Source organism: Chamaea fasciata, unplaced genomic scaffold (assembly GCF_029207755.1).
Source record: "Chamaea fasciata isolate MVZ Bird 193981 ecotype frontalis unplaced genomic scaffold, bChaFas1.0.hap1 SCAF_3, whole genome shotgun sequence".
NCBI classification, from domain to species: Eukaryota; Metazoa; Chordata; class Aves; order Passeriformes; family Sylviidae; genus Chamaea; species Chamaea fasciata.
In genome coordinates this window covers 99,237,787-99,261,122 of record NW_027094088.1, presented here as the reverse complement: position 1 = coordinate 99,261,122, position 23,336 = coordinate 99,237,787, and the positions used below count along the sequence as shown (strand labels likewise).

Genomic DNA, 23,336 nt, shown 5'->3' with positions numbered 1-23,336 from the left:
TTCCTTGAAAAATAGTAGCAGGGACAGGTAGTCGGGACATCTTCCCCTGGGAGATAAAAGCATTGTGGCAGCCTGCAGAGCCCAGGGGCTGAAGTTTGTGCTGTTCTGCCAGAGCATTCAAACTGCACCTAAGCTTTCCCTTCCAGTTGTTCTCCTGAGAAGGAAGCAGAACCATCCATGAGATCTCTTTTCACCTTCCTCACACTTGCAAGAACAACGTGCTCTTCTGTGGACAAAGCCTGGAGTCACCGCTCCCAGGTCACTCCCTGTGAGGGTTGTGCCTGCAGAGACTGAGCCACCTTGCAGTGAAAGGCTGTGACAAAGAGCTGGAATCATTACACCTTCACCCTTTCTGCTGGAAATAAGCATTTCTGCAGATCAGGAACTGGTCAGAGGGAAACAGCATAAAAATGTAGGTAGTTGCTGCTGCTGTCATCATCACTGGGCACCACCTTCCCAGCTGAGACTGGGAGGTAACACCCAGCCTGCCAGAGCCACTTCCCACCAGAGCAGGAAGAACTGGGGCTAGCACAGCCATCTTTTGAGTTAAATTCTCATCGCTGCCTTTTTTCCAGCATTCACTCCATGCACAGCTTGTGACAGTAACAGCACCCAGCACAACCCTTCTGCTGGAGGCTGGGCTGGAAGTGGTGTAGAGGTGGGAACTCTTGTTCCCAGAGAGAAGCCCCAAGGACTGGTGAGGTGTGTACTTTCTACCAAAAACACAAGATGAGTGGTGTAAAATCATCAATGAGTGAGTACTGGTCAATTTACAACAGGATCCAAAAAAATCCTGCCTTTACAGATAAGTGAATTAGCAAGCCCCCAAGTCTTCCACTGGCCTAGACACACAATCTAATCCTGAAGGATTTATGTAGTTCTGGGATGGACGCCTATGAAACCTGAAAATCCAAGATTTTTTATGACTTAAAACCAGTCACATTACATACATTTTATTTAATAAAAGTTAAAAACACGTACAAAAATGCAGTTCCATTTCCTTAAAATATAGGCTCAAAATAAAAAGACTGAACAGTAGAGTTCAGGCAGTAAAGTGCAAAGACAGCAGCTATGCCAGTCATGCTTAATCCATAAATAACCCTTACACAGCAGGAAGGAAGAGACAGAGCAGACACAGCCACACCGCGGCACAGCTATTCACGCACATCCATAGGAGAATGATCCACACATCCCAGAATGGGCTGCCAGAAATTGCAGGCCAGGTACACCCAAACAAGGAAGGAGCAGTTGCTTTTCCACATCGTTAGACACATACGTGACACACTTTTTAGAAGTCTGTATTCTCCAGTCCACCGTTTCCCCCCCACCCCGTAATGCAACAAACATGACAATTTATATAATTATGACACGAGTTTCCAAACTGTTTTCTCAGAAGAGCACCATAAATGGTCAATCTGTAAAAAAATGAAGTGCTAAACTGGCTACTAAACTGAGACAGGACATGCTTCCCCTGGTTAAAAGCATGCAAAAAGAGCATTCAAAAGCCAGACTTCTAAGGGATTTCTGAGAAAAAAAAAAATCCAAAATGTAATCTCTTTTTAAAGAGCAGCAACATCTCTTTGTTCACCACAGAAACTTGGAAAACTGGGTAACAACAGAGAACAGCAACACCACAAGGATCCACTTCACCAGGAAAAGAGGTTCCAACTGAGCCCTTTGGAGAGTCCAAAGCAAGGTCCACACACATGCTCACTGGCACGTACACTGGGGTCAGTGGGGTTACAGCACGTGTCAGTGAACAAGGTACGGGCCTTTATAAGGTCAGGCACAAAAACTTCAGTACACTTAGCACAATACTCCAATTTAGTGCAGTTTGAAAACTTACTACTGTTAATTATAGCTACAGACTTTAGTGTAAAAAATAATGACATAATCTCCTTTAACTGAAACAGGTCTCTGCCGATTTCAGGAAAGTGCCAGTTGAGGTCGGCAACTCAGCACTTACATAAATGAGATCCATACTTCGCCCACACTGGGAAGCAAGACCAGCATTTCAGAACAAAGCAGTAAAAGAGAGAGTGCATTCCTAGTTATCCACAGTTGAGGCATATAGAAAAAAGAATCCTCCTCAGTGCTCAACTAAGCTTCAGTGCAGGAGTGGCTGAAGGGAGAAGAGTCCAGAAGGAATAAGCACTCAAGAAATATTTCATTCAGTGGGGGAGTTGTCTCTCAGCAAAACACCTGGTGCTTTGCTCTACTGTCAGCTCTGCTACAGTACATACACACTCCTCCTGCACCAGGGGAACGGAGCAGTCCGATTGGGCTGTGGGCATTTTGTTGCTCACACCATGCTATTACAACACAACACTCCTGCAGCCATTGGTTCCGTTTCTTAACTATCATTACACTTTTGTGTAAAAGAAAATCCATTCAACAGGGAGAGTGTATTGTTTAATAGAAAAGGGTGGTTTTATACAAAGTACTGTGGAGTATAAGGCCACATGAAGAGCATCATCAAGTTGACATGGTGGCTATTACTTAACTCAAGACACAATTAATACTTCCTCTGGTGCATTGATACAGTTAAAAGAAAGCCTTGAACAATTTTCTATAAGGTGCACAAGCATCCACAATACAAAAAAACCCTTTAATTTTTTATTTCTCCTCTACTCAAAAAAATATAGAGAGAGACCCACTAAATTTTCATGGTCTATCTTACCATTCTTGCATTTTTCAGTTGATTTTGATATGTTGGTTTAGTAGGACCAAAAATAAAGCATAATTTTTAGTGTCAAAATTTCTAAACAGTGTTTCTGCTTCTACCTCCATCAGAGCAGTCAGGCTCCTCCAAACTTTCAGTGGAGGCTCCAGTGGAGTGTCGACTCGGGAATGCTTCTACCAACAGCCATACTGGCTTCTACTTGCAAAGGGTACGAATTCATAAAATGTTGAGAATTTCACCACTTGTATTCTCAAATAAGGTCATTTTGGTTTGGTTTGTTTTAAAAATGACAGTCTCACTTTGATCTCCAATGTACCTGCATAAGGCAGGTGTAAGAGCACTAGTCCATTGCAGGATCAGGATTTGCAAGTGTGAAAACACCAACCAGTATGAGTTATCAAATAGTATGTGTTTACAAAACACTCTGAATGCAATAGTTTAGGTTTACTGAAAAAGGAGTTTCCAAAACTGGGTCTCATCCAGCACAGCCCTACTAAAGCAAGTAATTTGCCTGCATAACAAGACTGAAATGAACAAATACAAAATATATTTGGTATAGAAAATAGTACTATAAAAATTAAAAACCATCCTGTTTTACTGTCCATCAAAATATTAACAGCAAGCATCACAAGTAACTTTTTTTAACCTATTGCCAAAATAATTTCCAAGGAGTTCTACTTTCCTGAAGTGCTGGTGATTGCAATTGCCCAAGTACTGAAAAAAACAAACAGGGTAGGGACGAGGAAATATGATAGATTTCTCACATAGCACTATCAACAGAGGACCTAAACTGTGGGAAACTAAAGTACACACAAACAAGGGGGAAAACAAAAGCCATTGCCATCGGAGCTCTTCCTGATCTTCAGAAACTGCAGGGAAAGCGCTTCTTCACTCTAGCCCTGGCAGACAGGTGATGGCACGGGGATGAGCATACTCAGAGCGCTGCTGCTCTTGGGTTTCTCTGCTGTGGCAATTCTGCTGAGTTTGCCCACCTCTGTCTGCCAGCTGGGGGTCTTCTTGGTGGTCATGTGGCGGCGGGTGTGCTTGGTCAGGTGGTCGCTGCGCATGAAGCGGCGCTCGCACACCGGGCAGGAGAACTTCTTCTCCCCGGTGTGCGTCCTGCGGTGCCGCGACAGTTCATCCGAGCGGGCAAACTTCTTGTCACAGCCCTCCCAGCTGCAGCTGAAAGGTTTTTCTCCTGCAGGACACAAAGAAAGCATGTGTTACTTCTGAGAAGCTGTGTTGCAGTCTTGTCAAAGAACTAACTTAAAATCTGCCCTGCAAAAACCAGTGAGTTCCACAGCACTGCTCCTCTGTGCACTCAATGTAAGATTAAGTAAAGTTCTGTTCCAGGGAAAAATAATAGGTATAATTTCTACTTATTTCCTCGTATTTCTCTTTAAGTGTTCTTTAATCAAGTCTGGTTTTTCAGTTGTCCAAAATCCCAGTTTAAAGAAATAGAGCCTTCATAAACCTGCCTTATCCAGTGATGGAACTAGAAGCAAGCTCCTGCTCCCATCCCACATCTCTCTGGCTGCAGCATGTTATCCACAAATACTGTGGGCAAAGAGGAAGCCTGGAATGGAGCCTCGGGGTCCTGCTGCTCCAGTGATCCAGTCTACCACACAAACACATGCCAGCGAGCACTCCTGAGGCAAAGCCTGTCCTGCCAGGCCCCACAGACCAGGAATGGCAGCAGTCATCAAGGCTGCCCACATCAGCTGCTGCTCATCCTGGGCCACTGCTGAACATCCCACCTGTCCTGAACAACCACAACTGCAACTACTGCCTGCAACTCCCATAGAGCTCCAGATGAACATCTACTAGGTGGCCCAAAATTATGGGGACACTTCAGAGCAGAAGAGAAGGGACTCACGGAAAGGAAGCCCCACAGGAATGTTCTTACTTCAGGTATTGAGAGCCAAGTCTCTGTCTGCTGGATGTGCCATCATCTAGCTAGTCAGCATGCAGGGAAAAGGCAGAAAAAGCTGAACTACTCTTCCTCCTGATCCTGTAACGGGAAGTGGCTAGTGAAGGGTCAGTGTGTTTCACCTGCCACTGATGTCTTAATCACGATACAGGGACACAGACAGGCTCCCTGTGGATCAGCAGATGTGCACAAAGCAAGGCACTTGCTGATAGTCTGTTTATCCTGGAGCATGGGTTTAATTCAAGAGCCTCTCAAGCCAGAAGCAGGAGCAGCATCATCTTGTATGGTTTACAAGAATTATCAGCTTCATGCAGAGGTTAAGCTCTTTCCCCAAAGGAACTGTAAAGACAAGCTGCCAAACTAAGGCAAATCCTGTCACACAAGCTGACATCCAATGAACCATTGACTGTGGGGTAACAGCAGGTAGGAGAAAAAAGTCAAGGAAAACAAAAAATAGACAGAACTATTCTATACCAATCTCCCACTATGCCTATCCTTCAACATCAAAAATAATCCTTGAGAACTCAAAGTTAGTTTTAATTTAAAAAGATCCTGGAACCAGAAAAAGGATAAGTAAAACCTATGTAGACTGTTTCCACACTGACCCAATTTATGGAGCAAATCAGTTCATATTAATTACAATTAAATTTCATTTCAAAATCTCCCATTCTGCAACTGAATAAACTGTTAAATTCCTGTAGGAGCTCTACTTCCTAACACAGCAGCCCAAAATCTCTATGCATTCCCATTTAGCCTGAACAAAACTCTGGGGGAACAAAAAAAAAAAGCAGTTACTGAGTTTCTGTGGTTTTTTTACTCATGTAACAACTAAGACCAACTAACTACCTGTACTGTGTGTTGCTTACACCAGACCTCCCCATGCTCCAAAACAAGGGACTCACACAATTCATTTCAATCTAGTCCAGATGGCAGGATTCCACTTAGATCTAAACGCACACACACACACAGACAGCAAAGCTTCACTCCAACTAAAGCCTGTGAAATTCAGCTAACACTACAGGGTCAGCTGAGGTCTCAGAACAAAGTATGTCTTGTTTTGCTTGTCCATGGAGAATGAACATTCCTTCCATCCCTGAGATGAGCAGAAGCTTCCCCATCACCTGCTTTTTCCCTTTCCCACCCCTATCCTGTAAAAAACATGCACCCCAACAGAAGCCAGAGCCCTCTGGTACGCACCAGTGTGGGTGCGAAGGTGGGCTTTGAGGTGGGAACTTTTGAAATAGGTTTTCTTGCACCCAGGGAAGTCACAGACGTAATTCCTCCGCCTGGAGAAGTCCATCTGGGGGGCACAGGTCTGACCAGAGGCGATGAACACGGGAGCAGGGGCGAGGGGCAGTAACTTGGTGCTGCCAACAGTGACCACGGTCTGTGGGCACTGCGGTGTCTGTGTGACAGCGGGCTGTGGAAGAACCAACATGACAGTCCCCTGAGGCACAGAAGGTCTCATGAGCACAGGCTGGGAGAGCGGGGCTGTCTGCGGTAAAATAGGTTTCACGGGAGTTGAGAGTGCTGGAGTTGAAGGCTTGACATAGGCATTGATCATGCTGCTTTGTCCATTTAAAGGGATCATTTGACAGAGAACTTGGGGGCTTGAGACAGGGGCAAGTGTCACTGGGGTAGCTCTTTTTTGCAAGTCATTCTCACAATTCTTTGGTAAGTGGGTTTGTGGTGAAACAGGCCAGACTGGTAGTTGCCCTTTATTGGTCACAATATCACTGGAGTCATGTGCATAAGGCTGATGTACTGGAGAGGTTTTGTTGATTAAATCATCCACAGCACACGTGTCCTGTGGCAGTCTGGAATGTTTTCGGTCATCGGCTCTACACCAGTCTCTGGAAGTGCTGTAGCCTGAAGTTACCTTTCTTTGCTCTTGCACAGCAGGAATGTGATGGTAAGCAGAACTATCACCTGTGTGACGTATGACACTTGTTGCCATGGCCCTGCAAGGCTGAGGTACAGAGGATTCAGCGACCTCTGGCTTCTGACTGCACTGTTGCCCCACGCTGAGAACAGATGGCTTGGTTATGGGAGAGGCACCGGTCGCTGATGTGACTGAGCAGGCAGCTGTATTTGCCATGACAGTCCTTGGTTTGGAGTAAGTGACTTGTGAGGACATGAGCGTGGCTGCCGACATCTCAACGAAGTCAGGGCTGTGCGGAGGCGTCATGCACTGCAAAAAAAAACCCACACCAGTGTGGATCAGTGTAATTCCATAGCACAGTTTTCCCATATCTTTACTCTGAAAAATAAAATTACATGCCCTCTCCCAGCATCTCAGAACGTGCCTCTTAAGGCAAACTGAATAAAGTATACTGCTGTGGTTTAATCCCAGATGGTAACCAAGTCCCATGAAGCTCACTCATCCTCCACCCCCAAGACAGATGGGAAGCAGAATCAGAAAAAGGTAAAACCTATGGGTTGAGATAAGAACAAGTTAATAATTCAGATCCAGGAAAATAATAAAATATGAATTGTAATAAAAAGGCAGATAAAAAGAGAGAGAAATAAAGCCCATAAAGAGAAACAAATGATGCACAGAACAACTGCTCACCAACCATGTGGCCTCACCCTATGCAGTGATCAGCCCCTCCCTGGCCAATTCCCCCCATTTTATACACTGAACACGATGCTCTATGGTATGGAATATCCCTTTGGCCAGTTTGGTCAGTAGTATCCTAGCTGTGCTCTCTCATGGCTTCTCCTCCTCACTGGCAGACAAGGAGGCACTGAGAAGTCATTGGCTTAATTGTTGCTGAGCAGTGCTTACTCTCAAACATCAGTGTGTTATCTACATTATTCTCATCTTAAATCCCACAGTACTGTACCAGCTACTCGGAATAATATTAACTCTATCCCAGCTGAAAACAGGACAATATCCACCCCACATTCTATGCCATTTACATCATGCCCACACTTTTCAATACATCCCAATTAACCACCATTATTTTTCCTGTCTTTTGATACAGGTATCATTCCCTTAGTCTATGGGCCATCCCTCTAAATCATCTGTTGAGTTCATTCCATGCATCACTTTGGAATGTGATTCATAGCAGTTCTTCAGGGCAGGAAACATGGTGCGTTATGTTGGTTATGTTGGATTCCTACCTACTGGAATCAGTTCTCACTCCATCACTACTGTGTTTGCCCAGTTTCATCAAAGTTTGTTCTTCATTAACCTGGGTGATTCCTACTGTAATACCCTTGATGTTGCATGTAGCCAGCTCAGCAGTGGTGACATGAATGTTAGTGGCAATTAACATCATACAATCCAAATCACTGGCTATTCTCACACAGAACCAGATCCCTGGAAGCAAACTTTGGATCTCCCTATCCTCCCACATTACCCAGGAAGTGCACCCAGTAATCCCATGGATGGGTTTGCCATTGCCTGACGCAGGAATAACTCCGATTGTTTTCCCCAGAAGCTTTTTTTGTGTGCACTACAGGAACTTCATCCCCTTCTCCACTATGTTATTTGAGCACAGCTGGCCCAGCAGGCAGATCCTCTAGTGCTGACTGCCCAGGAGGCCTTTGCTAAATGTGTATCTCACTGTTTGAAGGTCCTACCACCCATTGCTCTCAGTAAGTCTCTTCTATCATTCAATTTTCCTGGAGACTAGCATATGATAGGGAATGTGATAAACCCACACAATGCTATGCTCTTCAACTCAGGTGTCTGTGAGGTTTGTTTTGGAAATGAGTCTTGTCTGGCTGAATTCTTTCTCAGATGCCATGCTGCAATAAGACTCACTTTCCAAGGCCTAGGACAGTGTTCCAGGTGGTGCCATGGGACACGGAGTATGTTTCCACTTATCCAGTGGTTGCTTTCACCATCAAAGCACATGGTGCTTGCCTTGGTGGGTTTGTGGGAGTCTGACTGAGTTCATCTGCCAGGTGTCCCCATACTTATATTTCAGCCACTGTCCTCCACACCAAAGAGGCTTTAAGTGCTCAGCTTGAATAACTGAAGTGTATGTTTCACAATGATGGATAGCCCTACAATAGTGTCCATGGTCCAGTCCACGCCGCGATCATCCCCCATCCACATGTTGTATTTCTTCCTTGATGGCCTCAGATGTCATGGGCTCATCAAGCAATAAATAATTCACTCTTGTGAATCTTGCCAATCCAGATCCACCTGAGCCACTTCAATCTTAGGAGCCTGATCCACCTGTTGGTTGTTTGGAAGTCCCGTGGTGGCCCAGCTCTTGGGTACATGAGCATCCCTGTGACGTACCTTCACAACCAGGGTCTCCACCCAGGCAGCAGTATCTTGCCACAAGGCAGCAGCCCAGATGGGTTTACCTCTGCTCTGCTTCCATCACTGCAACCACCACCACAGGGCATTTGCCACCACCCATGAATCAGTACAGAGATAAAGCACTGGCTGTGTTTCTTGTTCAGCAGTGTTTAAAGGCAATTTTCACCTCTGCAAAGTAACTCAATTTACCTTCTCCTTCAGCAGTTTCTGTAATTTTTTGTAGGATACGCCATACAGCGACTTTCCATCTTCAATGCTTTCCTACAATACAGCAGGAATCATCAAACACAGCATATTGTTTCTCATTTTTTGGTAACTTATTATACAACAGAGTCTCTTCAGCACATGTCATCTGCTCATCAGGTGACATCCAGGAACCTGCCCTCTCGCCAGTCCCAAGAGTCTTGAAAGTAATCATTATGACTGAGGTTTCCTATTTGAGCACCTAGTGTGACCAGCAAGACCCACTTATTCCACGTAACATCAGCTACATGATGTGTAGGAGAACCATGCTTTGCACATCCAGTCCAGGACCAAATATCAGAATGCCAGCGGGAGCTGTGCTTCAGTACCAAGCACTCCCAAAGCAGCTGGAACCTCTTTGTAAGCTGCCAGCATCTCTTTTACAGCTGGAATACAGTGGGCTTATTCAGATCCCCTGTACCCCCCAACTCCAAAACCCTAGAGGTTGACCCAATTCTCCCCTGGTGCTTTCTGCCAGAGGTTCCAGGTAGGGCCATCTTCCTTGGTGTAGTGCACATTTTTTGTATCTTGTCCTGCCTGGACTGGCCCAAGGGTCGGGGCAGAGTTAATACTCTGCATGAATGATCTCCTGTTTAATTTGTTCAAAGGCTTGTTGTTGTTCAGGGCCCCATTTGAAATCATTCTTCTTCGGGGTCACTTGACAGAGAAGGCTGACAATTAGACTGTAATTTGGAATGTGCATTCTCCAAAAACCCACAATGCCTAAGAAAGCTTATGTTTTTCTTCCTAGTTGGTAGAAACATAGGTGTTATTTTGCTAATCAAATCCATTGGGATCTGATGACGTACACCATACTACTTTGTTCTTAAAAACTGGATCTCCTGTGCAGGTTCCTGGACTTTACTTTGTTTTATGGCAGTTTTTAGAGAGATTTAGACTATTTTCCTCCCCTTCTCAAATAACTTCTGCTGCTGTATTGCCCACAAAGGTATCACCAATATAGTGCAGGTTTTCCAGAACTAGATGAGTCTATGGCAAATGGTTCCGATTTCTGCCACGTGCGTTGGGCACACTGACTTCATCTGGATCTGTGGGTGACCGTGCCTTGATCACGTCATAACAAACCCCCTCAGGTACCAGGTATCTCTCCTCACAGCAGCCCACCTGCCTGGGTGACAATCTCTTTCCTGAAGGGATACCTTTCCTTCACACTTGACAGAGCTGTCTCAGCTGAAGACTCGTATCACTTTTCCAATCACCTCATCAATGCTCTCTTCCCTAGGAAGTCAGCCCAACTGCTTGGCTTCCCTATCTCCTAATTCCAGGCTACTAACCCCACTGGAGCAGTCAGGTGATAATGTGCATACTTGGACAGCAGCTGAAACCTCTTCAAATATCCCACAGATCTCTCAGGATAGGGATTGAGTGGTTACCTCTCGTTCTGCCTCTTCCTCCATCCAGTTTCTGTGGTGGCCCTGCTTCATCCTCCTTTACTAAATGAGCTGACTTTAATGTCCATTTCTTCTTGTGTACAAGGACAACTGATAATGGCACAAGCTCACCCTCTGGCTCAGCTGCATCATCCCTTGCTGGGGTCTGAGTAGCCACACTGCATGATGCCAGGGTCTGAGCAGCCACAAACAGTTGCTCAGCCCTAAACAAGACCTGAACCACATTCACAGTTCCTGGTCATTCACAGACCATGCTGGTTTCAGCATCTCAAGGATATTCAAAATTTCCAAAATTCCCATGCCTGGAGAAGAAGAGGAAGACTGTCTGTGTCTTCTACACAGGTTGTCTCTCCGAGGCAAAAAGGGCCACAAAAGGTGCCATGATTAGCAGTATCTAGTAGATGGTTCCCCAAGTACAGAGGTGATGAGAGTATGAACACCAGATTAGTTTTAAGGCCAGCAGTTCTCTGCTATCATAATCCACTGTTACAAAGTACAATAAAATGATAAGCTCAGCCCAGCCCCCAGAGATGATACCACAACACTAGGGGGAACATACACATCAAGGAAATTGTTACATAACTCTGATAGCAAATAACTCAACACTGTGATTAACAACTAATAAACTAACAAGATGAATCCTGATAACAAATTTGCTTCAACACGGTCTGGTCAGATCTGTCATGGAAGAGAATCAGAAAGATAAAATTCATGTGTTGACATAGGAACAAGTTAATAATTGAAATAAAGTGAAATATAATAACAACAATTGTAACTATTATTACAGGGAGATACCAAAGAGAGAGAGAGCAATAAATCCCAAGAGAAACAAGTGGTGTACAGTACAATTGCTCACCACCCACTAACCAATGCCCAGGTCCTTCCCAACATCCCTGGTCGTTCCATTTTTTATGGTATGGAATATCCCTCTGGCCAGTTCAGATCATTTGCCCTGGCCATGCTACTTCCCAGCATCCTGTGCACCTCCTCCCTGGCAGGGTATGGGAATCTGAAAAATCTTTGACCTGGGTTAAGCACTGCTCAGCAACAATTAGAACATCAGTGTGTTACCAGCATTATTCTCCTCCTAAATCATAAACACAGCACTCACTCTGCCAGCTACTAGGAAGAAAACTAACTCTATCCTAGCCAACACATTGCCTTATCTCATGGCCATTCTGATTATGCTCAAAAGCATATTAATAAAAGGAAGGCAATAAGGCAGCTGTAAACCTGCATAAAACACTGCAAGTATACTCACTGCACACAAAAAAGTCTTTCATTCCTTTCTCCTCAGCAATGGGCACAGCTGTAAGAGGCTATGAGCAGAATAAACAGACACAATAGATACCAATACTCTACCTTTCCATTTCAAGCTCCCAGCAAGCTCTAGATCTTTTTTCAATGATTACCTCATCATCTCATGGCTACTTTTTAGATAAAGACAAATGAAACTGCTCTGTCCCTTCTTATTCCTCCATTTCTCTCCGTGCTGTCTTCCTGCATCACCTCTCCTTCCTCCTTTACCACTGAAAGGTATCTCTTCTGCTGCTTGAGACAGTGTCAACGCTGAGCAGCAGGAGTTATTATGGCAGCTGCTTGTCAGGCTGCTCTTATCTCAGCCTCTTTCCTCTATTATTCCCCTTTTTCCTGGCAACTGCATTCTAGAAGCCTACTGGTTGAAACGGGCCTTAACCATCTAAAACCTTAATGGCACCAAGCCCTTTTTTAATACCTACTTTTGTTGCAACACAAATTGAAACAAAAGAAAAAAAAATTGGATTCAATCAACATTAGTCAGCTGGAGTAGACCAATGTCTGGAGAAATAGCAGACTACATGTATAAACACATAGTACAGAAACTAATTAAATTGCTTATTTCATAATGGTAACGTGTACTTTCTCTTACAATGACCAGTGAAGCATAATGCCGTCAAAGGCCTTTTTTTATACAGTGCTTGCAGATACGTTGATGCGAAATCATCAAGGCTCACTCTGCCATTCTTGCTCAAAGTGCTCCAAGAAACCTACAACAGCCATCTCGACATCCCTGTCAAATCCTATAACCTGTCAACAAGGCTTTCACACCTAAATTTAACAAAAGTCTATGTATTTGCTACCAGAGACAGCAAAAGACCAAACTCAACACGCTCACCTCCCTACTCTGTGCACAGAGAGCACAGGCTGTGACAAAGGGACACCTGAGCACGCCTGTCTTTTCCAGCCAAGTTAAAGCATTGCAGGGATGTGACATCCAGCTGTAGGGCACATTTATTTTGTGTTCATGTTTTTCTTACCAGTGTCGATAGATAGTCCTTTGGTAATTCAGCCGTAGCCTCAGCGTGCATTGTGAAATCCCCAGAATCTGAGAAGGGCGTGAGGGGCCTTATCTTTAATATGTCACCTTTCTGCAATCTTTGACCCCAGGAGCTCATACAAACAAGGGCTTCAACAGCTTCAATGTCGTTCTGCTCCAAGGTGCTGCAGGTAGACCTTTCGCTGTCATGACGCTGCCGTTCACGGATAGACTCATAGATGTCCACAATGTCAACCTGAGGGTAATCGGATTTCTGGCTATTAGGACAAGTCAGGATACAAAGCTGACACCACCCACACACTGTCTGCTCACAACGAAGGTCAATTGAAACAGATCCCACATCCGTGGCAAGACTTTTACCAACTGGCTCAACTCTCACTCTCCCTCCAGCAGCTCCTCTCCACATTCCCTTCTCTTAAAAAAAAAAAAAGAAAAAAGAAAAAAAAAAAAAAAGGTGATTTTTCCAGGAAAAGAATAGGTATGTGTATGGCTTACATCTGAACAAACACATCCCATGCTTGCATACAAGCAAAAAAGAGGAAAATCCTGACTTCCAACCTTGTTTAGACAAGGCTGTTTCCTGAATCCAAAAGACTATTCAGCACTAGTCTCATTCTGGAAACATTTAGAAGGTAAATTTCAGCTGCCAGTAAGATGCTTTAAGGTATCATCATTGATCTGGAGTACTGCACATCACAAAAGAATTTTAATCTTATTTTTAATAGGGAAGCCAGGATGGGGGAAAGATGGAAAGAAAATAGTCTTCAAAGTGCAGTGGGAACTGTTTGCATTGTACTTTAGAAAGGTCTGATAATACATAGGTGCTAGGTATCTAAAATGCACTCTGAGTAACAGGAAGACAAATGTAATCATACTGATTTCTTGCCAATTGCAAGCATCACAGATTATTTGTGTGTGCATGTGTACACATTCAAAACACTTGACTTCTCTGCAAAAGGATATCCAAACTTCACAAAGCTCTCACAGTGCTTGGCAGTGGTTCCAAAAGCTATGCTAGGCTGATGGGTTATCACTCACATGCCAGCTCAGTCTCAGCTAGGCATCCAGACTCCTCCAGTCTTTAGACACACCAACTGACTTGAAGGCTGGGATTCAGAAGCGTGGACCAAGCCTCTTGAGCCTATTGCTGTTACACAGAGTGCTTCTATACTGCAGGAAAAAAGTTTGAACTCAAAAGGCAACACTACACCATTAGTATGGCCTCAAGCCCTAGAAGGAATTCTACTCACTGGGTGACACACTAAATCAATGGGTTTTGATACTGAGTTAAGTGATGTGGGATGATCCTGATTCAACAGTGTCACAAAGCTGTAAAGCTGAGTTTACACTCCAGGGATGTGCAGGCAAACATTCTAAACCTAATGGATCAAAAATGTTGGTACTGCACTCACAGACGACTTTCATCTAAAACATGAGGTACCAGGCATGGAGATGGCATGATTCAGGGGCTGGAAGGGGTAAAAGCGATTAACACCTTGGAGAGAGACTTCTCTAAGAATTTCCACTGAAAAACAATGAGAGGAAAACATGATGTGTGCCTGCAAGCCTGGACCTCAACCTCCTGTCACACCAGGGCACGCCAGGCGAGGCTCTGCACGGAGCAGATTCTGCCAGTGTTCCTCTCAGTGCGACTGCAAGCACCCAAGCCAGCAGGTTTATTTTTTCAAACCCTACGTTTCAGAAGAGCAGCTTTCCCTGAAAAAGCATGGGAAAAAAAAAAAAAAAAAAGGTGCCTCGCTTCCTCAAAAAAAACCCCGAAATCAAAAAAAAATTTAAAAAAAAAAAAAAACCCTCACAAAAAAAGCTCTTTCTGCAGACGAGCCCTGCAGAGCCCAGGCTCCCCGTCTGCTGCCAGGGAAATGGCCAACCGCGCCGGGCGCCTGTCCTCATATCACCCCGCCGGGAAGTACGTGCGCGGGATGCAGGCAGGATGGGGACGGGCAGGGACGTGCGGGGAGCGCGGGCTGCGGGCGGGATGGGGATGGGCAGGATGAGGACGGACGGGCAGGATGAGGACGCGCAGGGCGGGTCGCTGGCGGGAAGGATGGGGCACGGGCCGGGAGCACGGAGGGCGGGCGGGGAGACGCGGGCAGTGCGGGTCGCTCCCGGGCAGGATAGGGGCGGCGGCAAGGAGGTGCGGGCAGTGCCGGCTGCGGGGTCCCACCGCAGGGCAGCGCCTCCCCCGCCCGCTCCCCGCCCCACGGCGGCTGCCCCCGGCCGGGCGGTGCCACCGAAAGGAGGATGGCGCGAAAGGGAGGAGGAGGAGAGGGGGGCGGAGGGCAGCTCCCACCCTGTGCCGCCCCCGCACGGTCTCTGAGGGAGGGCCGCCCCCCTCCCCTGCAGGTGACCGGTGCAACACCCGCTTCTGAGGGCTCTGCCCTGGCACAGCCGCCCCGTCCCCGCTGCCCAACCAAGCCGCTCCCCGCCGGGTGAGTAGCGGTCTCTACCGAGGCGGCGACGGTCCCCGCACTCTGCCCGCCACCGAGCACGTGTCCGGGCTCTACCGGCGCTGGCTGCCCCCACCGCCCCCACCGCCCCCTCTTCCCTCCCTCCCTCCCTCCCTCACTCGCCCGGTGCTCACCGCGGGCGCATCTCCCATGTCCGAGCAGGGCGAGCCGTGCATGGCGCGGCTCGGGCAGACGGCGTTGGTGGCGGTGCGCCCGGAGAGCGGCAGCGTCAGCGGCGGGAACGGCGCGCACACGGCGGCGGGAGCGGCACCCGGCAGCGCCGCCTCCTCCGCCCCGCCCGCCGGGAGCGGCGCGGCCGCGCGCTGGGGGAGCGCTCCGAGCGCAGCCTACGCCAAACGGCGCGGGGGGGGGACGGCCCCGACCAATCAGCGCCCGCCGCGGCCCGCGCCCGGCCAATGAGCGGCGACGGGCGGCGTGATCGCGGCGTGCCGGCGGGAAGGGCGGCGCGTGGGCACGGCCGGCGGGAAGGCGGGGAGGGGGCGGGGCCGGCAGGGGCGGGGGAGCGCGCGCTGGAAACTGGGGGAAAGGTCGGGGGCGGGCGGCGGCCGGGAATGCCCGCGCGCGGGGGGGCGGGGCCGCCGCTTTCCCCTCCCCCCCGCGGTGCGTGCGGCGCGGCACGAGCGCTCCCGCCAAGCGCCGCCGCCCGCGTGAGCGGGGAGCGCCCCTGTTCCCGCGGCTTCCCGACACCCGCCGCCAGTTTTCCCGTCGAGGTCCTGCCCGCCTCCTGCGATAGGGAAGGGGTCCGTTGCCTGCCCGGCCACGCCACTGCTTTGCCGGATGGAGGATCTGGGGTTACAAGTAGCGTAAACCTTCTCCCAAAATCCACGAAGGATCAGTGTTATGGATCAATGGATCAATGGATCTACTGGTGTTGGAAGGCCTCCCGTGGGCCAGCCCGGCATGTGCCTCTTAAAAGCCTTCAAGTCACAACATATATTCTATTCAAAAATGTGTGTTCTTCTGTTTACCCTGTCCCCAGCCCTTGTTTTCATTTACCAGTGGCAGCTGAAGTGTATTGGCGATGTGATTCCCAGCAGGATTTGTGGTTGTACTGAGCAGCACCAAGAGCTGGCAGTGGCAGCACCAGCTACGGCAGCTCTGCATCCCAAAGCCTGCAATGGGACAGGAAAGACCTGGTCCCCAGGGAGGGTTTAGACCTGTGTTCCCAGGGACAGGACAGATGTGGGTCCTGCAGGCCTCTGATGGCTGCTGGCCTTGCCAGCATTATCCCAACCCACCCTGCCCCCTCCCTTATGCTTCCCTGACACAGAATGTGGATAGCAAAAAGGATTTTATCCTGCTGAATTATCTCTATTTGTTCCTTCCATGGTTTCTCAAGACATTACATCCTCAAGTGTCTGCACAGAGAATCATCTTGAATCTCTGGGCTCCTTCTGCTGTCAGCTTCATTTTGCCACTGGGGTTTATTTTTTCCATTACAGCTCTTCCAAATCCCTGTCCTTCCTTGCTGTCCATGTAGTTTCTAAAGCTTCACTGCACTGTGCTCATCCCTGCTCTCCATTACTGCACATTTCATGTCCTTCAGTTTTTCCAGCACTACCACTTCCCAGCCCATCAAACAACAAATTAAAAGGATCTCCCTGCCAGCACTTTGCAGTGCAGGTTACCAGCAGCCTTCTCTCCATATTTGCATGGGACCTACTGTGCTAGAACCCTGGCCTCTGCTGTATGACAGTAAGGAAAATGCTGATAATTCAAACTGCAAATCGAGTTCTAACATTAAAGACTTCTGTTCTCAAAAGGGAATCGGTTGTGTGACAGAGAATGAAAAAAAATTTGTGAAAATGCCATCGGTGACTAAAAAGCACAGTTGAGGTGGCTCAATGAGGACACAGGGTTTGTGCCTCTCAACTGCATGGATCCTTCTCAAAAAAAACCCTTTAGGGAATTGTAAACTTAGGAAAATACTGTTCTATTATGCATGTTTTTCAGTTGTGCTGTAGTTGGGAAGTGACTTGTGTTTGTCTCCTTGTTTCTTGTAACACGTGCAGTTCCTGCTCAAAGCACTTACTCACACAGCCTTAGTCATTGACAGCAGAGACTTTTAATTGAGTAATAGCATCTGAAGGCAGCACAGCAGCCTTGCCAGGGAAGAAGCAGTCACAGGGAAGTAGAGTGGAATCATTTCTCCTGACTCCCAGCAGGGTGTTTCCCATGTCACACACCACAGACTCTGCCTACATGTTCCAGGCTCCCCAGAGGGCCTCGCTACAGCTCGTGGATGCAAGACCAGTTAAAAAAAGTGATGTTGCAGGTCTGTACTCTGACTTGTGCTATAGGGAAAATGTGCTTGATTATGTTCCCCTTGCTAAGCTAAAAAAGGGAACTAAAGTTTTTTTTAAATAAATCCTTGGAACTCTTACCAAAGCCCCCCGGTCTGCCTTTTTCTGCTCCTGCCAGCTGAGGCAGTGTTAGATGAGGAAGGAGCACCTTCATCCTCACATCAAATATCAGAGGTCTGAACCCCACAAAGCCTGAGCCTCCAGCCCTGGCAGCCTTAGACCTTCTCCCTCTCTCCCAACTCCTACATCTCCTGCTTTCTTTCTCTTCCCAAGGCTGCACCAAGATGAATAATAAAGCAGTTAACATTATCCTGTTTCTTTATACTTGGTGCCTACACCCACTGATTTCCCCAAGGGTTTCACCCAGCAGCACAGCTTCCTGAGAAACGCACGAGCGAGATCCTCCAGATGATCCACACTGGCTGCAGTTCCACTCCTTGGAGGCAGTGACCTGGAACAAAGCCCAGGTATCCTCAGTACTCCATTCCAAAGAGCCCAGAGCAACCTCCCGGTGTCGGTGACTGCAGGATGCCGGTGTCCCTGCCCAGCTGTGGCAATGTGGTCTCCCTCCCAGCAGAGCCATTCTGCACCAGACCCACCCCCTTCCAGTGCTGCTGCTGCTCCAGTATTCTCTGGACCGGGCTCTCCGAGGACCATGTGGTTTTATAAAAGGCTGTTTAACTCAGACCGCTGGCAAACACTTCAGAGAAAAGCTTTCTTTGTTGGAGATAGACAATGCCTTTGTTCCGAGGTAGGAAGGAGCAGATGTAAGTGGCTGCAGTGGAGGGTTGAGAAGGCTCTGCTCTGGTTATCTTATCCTTTTGGCTGGGATGACAAGAAAGAATCAAACATCCTGTGTGAGTAGCAGGGAAAATAATACTGTAGACTGAAAACAACAAAAGGTCATGCAGGCAGCTCTCCCCCATGCCCTTTTTGTAGCTAATTATGCCGTAAACCATTCAAAAGAGACTGAAGGGAGAATATTACAGGCTCAGACAGTTTTCCTAATATTTAGCAGTAGTTAAAAATAGACCAAAGCAGTTGTCTGGGGTGCAGCTCTACAGTTACTGCATTTTGGCAGCAGCATCTGGTCTGGCTGCATAGAGCAGCTGGCTACTGTAGCAAACACACAGAGCCTAGCAATAAATACAGATAATTACAATCAGAGCTGCCGTGCAGGGGCCGTGAGAAGATACATGGGAAGAAATGAAAGACTGTGATAAGATGCATGTGGTAAGACCTGTGTAAGGATGCATCTCTGTCCCCTCTCCCTCCTCTGTTGTGAAGGACAGAACAGTCAGAGCTGCCACAACCCCAGACTGACCCAAACCACAGCAGCAGGCGGGAGAAACGCCCCAGCAGGGAGGAAACTGAGGAGCCCTGCCAGGTGGCATCTGTTACCAGCTGATGGAAACGGCTGCAGCAGCCCGTGGCCAAGGGCAGGAGCGTGACCAGAGGGATTCACCCAGGAGAATAGCAGAGATACAGAAGGTATTTATGGTCAGAGTTATATACAGGGTATCTCTGAGAAATAGTGGTGGGAAAGGGATAGAAGGGATAACCATGAAGAATAGAGGTAGGGAGAAAGAGAATAAAAGAAAGCAGGACCAACAAGGAATACTTCTTGGCAGAATAATAGACTGTGGCCCAGCTGACATCGAGTGTGTGTGTGAGGGACGTTTTTGGGCGCTGCCTGTGCCGTGGAGCGGGCGGCTCTGGCCGGAGAGACCCTTCAGCCCCGGCTGCCGCTGCCGGCCCCTGCAGGGGTGCAGGGACAGGGACACGCTCCCGACGGGCTGCAGGGACAGGGACACGCTCCCAAGGCGCCGGCGGAGCCAAGGGCAGGGCTGGACAGCGAGCCAGCGGGAAGGGCAGTGCCGACGTGCCGTGCCCCCACGCTGTCAGGCTGTGCGGGCCAGCTGCCCGCGGGGACATCTCATTTATGGCTGCGGGTGTCGGATAGCGCAGCAGATCCCGCCGCCCGCCCCGGCACACCGCCTACGTGTCCGCCTGCAGGGACAGCCTGTGACAGCAGCTTGGCCCAAAGGGAGGACAGACCCACGGTCCTCACGTGCTCTCCCCAACTGGTTTGAGTCAAAAGTCAAATTCTTCCTCGCCCGCATCTTTCGTGTTCGCTTTCAGAAGCAGATTGAGCTTTTGGTGCATGGGTAAGCATCCAAGGGGAGTGGGGAAGCAGCCAGCACAGCATAAGGAAACATAGCCAGATTACAACAAAAGGAAAGGCTTTAAGAAAAGAGCCACAAAAACTGTTTCCTGCTCGGTTTTAGACCCAGTGTGCTGAAAGAATAAACACACGCTGCCATTTTTTTTCTTCACTCCCAAAAATATGTTTCTACACAAATAAAAAAATAAAAAAATTAACCACATCAAAGACTTTGTGAGGCCTGGCAGTACCACAGAGAGAAATCACCACTCAAACAGATTTGTTATGAGTATGTGAAACATAGTGTTTACTGAACTAAAAGAATGCAATTCACAAATATTGATTACAGGTGCAGACTGTCCACAGGTCCACTGTAATAGAAATAAAAAAGTAAGTGACAGTGATATAAGTGTGACATACTAGTGCACCATCTGCTTGCTTGAGTGCACCATCTGGTTTTTCTACTGCTGCTATTTGTGCCCTGATCCTATTTTAGTGGCACCAGGAGATGGATTTAAAAACCAGCAAAAATTAAAATTACATGCTATTTATTTATTCTTCTGCTTAAGAGGACGTCTTCATTGTTTTCACTGTTCCCTTGACCTCAGCATTACTGTTAGCTAAGCCTACACATATTTTCTGACACACAGTATCCTAAAGCATAGGCAATGCTGACGGATGTTCCCCTCTTTTGATCATCTCAGGACTTGCTGGGGCAGCTATCAAGCCTATGCACAAGCATGTGTTTCATACTGAGTTGTCTTCCACATGTTAACAACCTTGCAGTGTTTTCATGCAGCACTCAGGTTATGGAAGACATTCTGCGTGACCAGAGACTGACTTGTGGACCTCAGGATATCATTCCTAGTGAGGGTAATTGGTACCACAGGGGCAGCAGTGGCCTGGAAGTGGCAATGGCTCCCCCAGTGCCAACACTGGCATCTCCCCTGGAACACTGTCCACGGGCACCCAAGTGTTGTGCAGCACCAAGTACAGAAAGGTGCCAAGCCCCAGGGAGGGCTCTGGGTGGTGGTGGAGCTTGTGGCTGGTTACAGGTGTCCTGCTGTCTTGTCATGTGTGTCACCTTTTTTGACATTGGATGGGGCTTGTTTAAGATCCTGCTTTTCCCCATGCTTCACACTGGCTCTGGATTAGCCAGCTGATATCAGAGGGGCTCTCTGCATGGCTCAGATGTACAATCTCTGTCCCCGCCGCTTGTCTGATAATGTGAGACACTACTGAGCACCTTCAACAGCTTCCCCGAACACCCCTTTCTGGGAATGGGCCCTTCTTATGTGCCTGGGAATGGCTGAGACATCCCAGACCGGGCTGTCTGATGAAAAGTTGTTGCTGCTTCAGGTCATGTCTCTAAGCAGACCCTAAAATAAGAGTCCATGTTACTTCTGGTCTAGTGCCTTATCTGTATTCCTGCCACCCTCCCCCCACCCACTTCTAGGGTGACTCCTGACCCTGCACCTCCTGGGGAATTAATCTCACACATATCCCTGCTCCACATCATCCTCTCTGCAGGTTTTCCATCTCCTCCTCCCTGGAGCTGCATCTCCTATGCTTTCCTTCCCCAGCCCTGCAGAACATGCCTCTCCCTTTCCCTTCTTGGCCTTCTCCTGGTAAAATATTAAGAATAAGGAACATCCCTGTACAAATGTCACTATCAGGGGTTACAGTTACTGACCGTCACTGAAAGTCAGACAAATGAGGGGACTGAGCAGGGGCAGGAGACCAGCCAGGGCAATCCTGAGCAGAAGTAAACACAAAGCTTGTGTGGAAGAGAATGAGACAGATGAGAAGGTCACTTTCAAACTACTGTCCTTGGCACCAAACGTGCCTCTACTGCTGCCCCCTGCACATGGATGTCCTCATGGACACCAAGGCTCAGCCCGGCTTGCCCCTGGATGTGTTCTGCCCAGGGGTGAAGAACCTGGCAATGGGACCACCAGTGCAGTGGGAGCGTGGTCTGGCCCCCTTGCTGCTCACTGATGCACAGGGTCTGCAATAGATGAGCAAGAGACAGAAGCTGAGGTACCCCTGCTCGATGTGCTCAGCTTTGCTTGCTGCTTCCTACAACAGCACACACGTATGAAATTATGTCAGAGCGGGTGCACTGTGAATTCTGCTGCATAAGATGCTCCCCGTGGCAGCCAGCTGTCACACCACACACATGCAAACAGAGAGGTGATTGTAACCCACCAGCAGGTTTATAAATAAACTCCTCACCAACCACTCTGGATACACCATCACCTTCTTCCAGTTTCCTTGGGTTGTGCTGTGCCCACTCCCATCTCTGCTCCTGGCTGCAGGGTCTGCATCCTGCTTGCCTGACACCTTCCTTTGCCTCCGCAAACACTCCCAGTGGGCAGAACAGCTGTGCTCTGGCAGACACGTTGTCTCCAGCTGAGTCAGCCCCTGCTCCCTCATGGGTGACAGGGTTTCTGTTTCCCTCTCCAATGCCACATTTGTCTCATTATGTGTCACAATGCCAAATGCTGGGGGTCCAGAGAAGAGCTGCAGCTGGCAGGACAGACACCAAATCCAGGGACAAGGACACGTCCCTGGTAAATGACAGCCAAAGCAAAGGAGGGCATAAGCTGAGGAGATTTCTTGTAAGGGTAACTTCCCCCCCCCCCCCCCCCCCCCCCGCCCCCAAAAGTGCTTGCACTCAAACTATGCCATCAATGATTTTTATATCCTGAGCAACCTCCTACATAAAATGCTGAATTAACTGTATATTGAAGGACACAGTCAAGTATAGGATTTTACTGCTGAAAAATAGATTTTCCATTAATAGTTAAATAAATTAAAAAGCCCCCTTCCAAGCTTTTTTTTTTTTTTTTTGGGGGGGAGGGAAGTCAGTGTCAATTGAGCTGCTTAATAGTTTAAATCCCTGTTCTAGCATCTAAAGGGAGGTATCTCACCCCAGCAATGGCCACATCCCATCCCTGCCCCAGCTGAGGAGCTGGAAAACTGCAATTCCCGTTGTGGTACTTCCTTGGCAGCATTGCTAGTCATACATGACTCAGTCGGCTCCATTCACTCTCTCAGCTGCAGAACAGACCCTGCCTGTTGTTTGGATCAAGTATCCAGCCAGCTTGATACTTTTTCTCATAATTAGTGCTTGCCTGGACTTACTCACTGCAACTCCCTTTGCATAGTGGAGATCCTAATATCCTAATACCTCCCTTCAAAAGCACTTTCCCACTTAGTTTTACACTATTTGCATAAAAAGGACAAGGAGTCCCTATTTTTTTCTCAGCACGGGTAAATCTTTACATCAGCTTTGGGTGTGCACTTCCCCTTCACTACTGCAGCACTTCAGGATGTTCAGAGGTGCAACAAGATGACTAATGTGAAATAAACTCAGGTTCCAATTCTGTGCTGCAGCTCTTCTGGTGGGTAGCCGTGCTGTTTTCCCTTCCTGAGTACAGGCAACGCTGTTTCCACTCAGTTTCTCTCCCCTTAGACATCCTTCCACAGTGCCAGCAGAGCAGAGAATTG

The 23,336-nt window shown here is 48.0% G+C and overlaps 1 protein-coding gene and 1 long non-coding RNA gene across 3 annotated transcripts; both read right to left on the bottom strand.

The window, feature by feature from the left end:
* Window positions 1-937: 937 nt before the first annotated feature.
* Window positions 938-15,619, bottom strand: KLF11 (KLF transcription factor 11). 2 transcript variants are annotated; one of them, XM_066179914.1, is made up of 5 exons: window positions 15,470-15,619; window positions 12,848-13,102; window positions 9,085-9,156; window positions 5,811-6,804; window positions 938-3,881 (listed from the first exon to the last, which is right to left on the bottom strand). In XM_066179914.1, exons 1-5 carry the CDS (start codon window positions 15,509-15,511, stop codon window positions 3,577-3,579), a joined length of 1,668 nt encoding a protein of 555 aa, XP_066036011.1. In that variant the 5' UTR covers window positions 15,512-15,619; the 3' UTR covers window positions 938-3,576. The 2 variants fall into 2 exon arrangements, with proteins under 2 accessions (XP_066036011.1, XP_066036012.1); XM_066179915.1 differs by lacking the exon at window positions 9,085-9,156 and having other exon boundaries at window positions 15,470-15,584.
* Window positions 15,620-17,023: 1,404 nt separating this feature from the next.
* On the bottom strand, window positions 17,024-19,008 carry LOC136287848 (uncharacterized). Its single transcript, XR_010720380.1, has 3 exons — window positions 18,900-19,008; window positions 18,259-18,484; window positions 17,024-18,110 (listed from the first exon to the last, which is right to left on the bottom strand). It is a non-coding gene; the product is annotated as an uncharacterized lncRNA (long non-coding RNA).
* Between the last annotated feature and the right edge of the window lie 4,328 nt (window positions 19,009-23,336).

What these genes read in the sequence shown, in the direction of transcription:
- KLF11 (XM_066179914.1), bottom strand. Translation starts at nt 15,511, where the DNA reads ATGCACGGCTCGCCCTGCTCGGACATGGGAGATGCGCCCGCG. An exon ending in AGGACTATCTATCGACACTG is followed by an intron (nt 9,157 to 12,847) that starts GTAAGAAAAACA and finishes GCTGTATTGTAG; the next exon opens with GAAAGCATTGAAGATGGAAA. An exon ending in CCACCTTCGCACCCACACTG is followed by an intron (nt 3,882 to 5,810) that starts GTGCGTACCAGA and finishes TGTGTCCTGCAG; the next exon opens with GAGAAAAACCTTTCAGCTGC.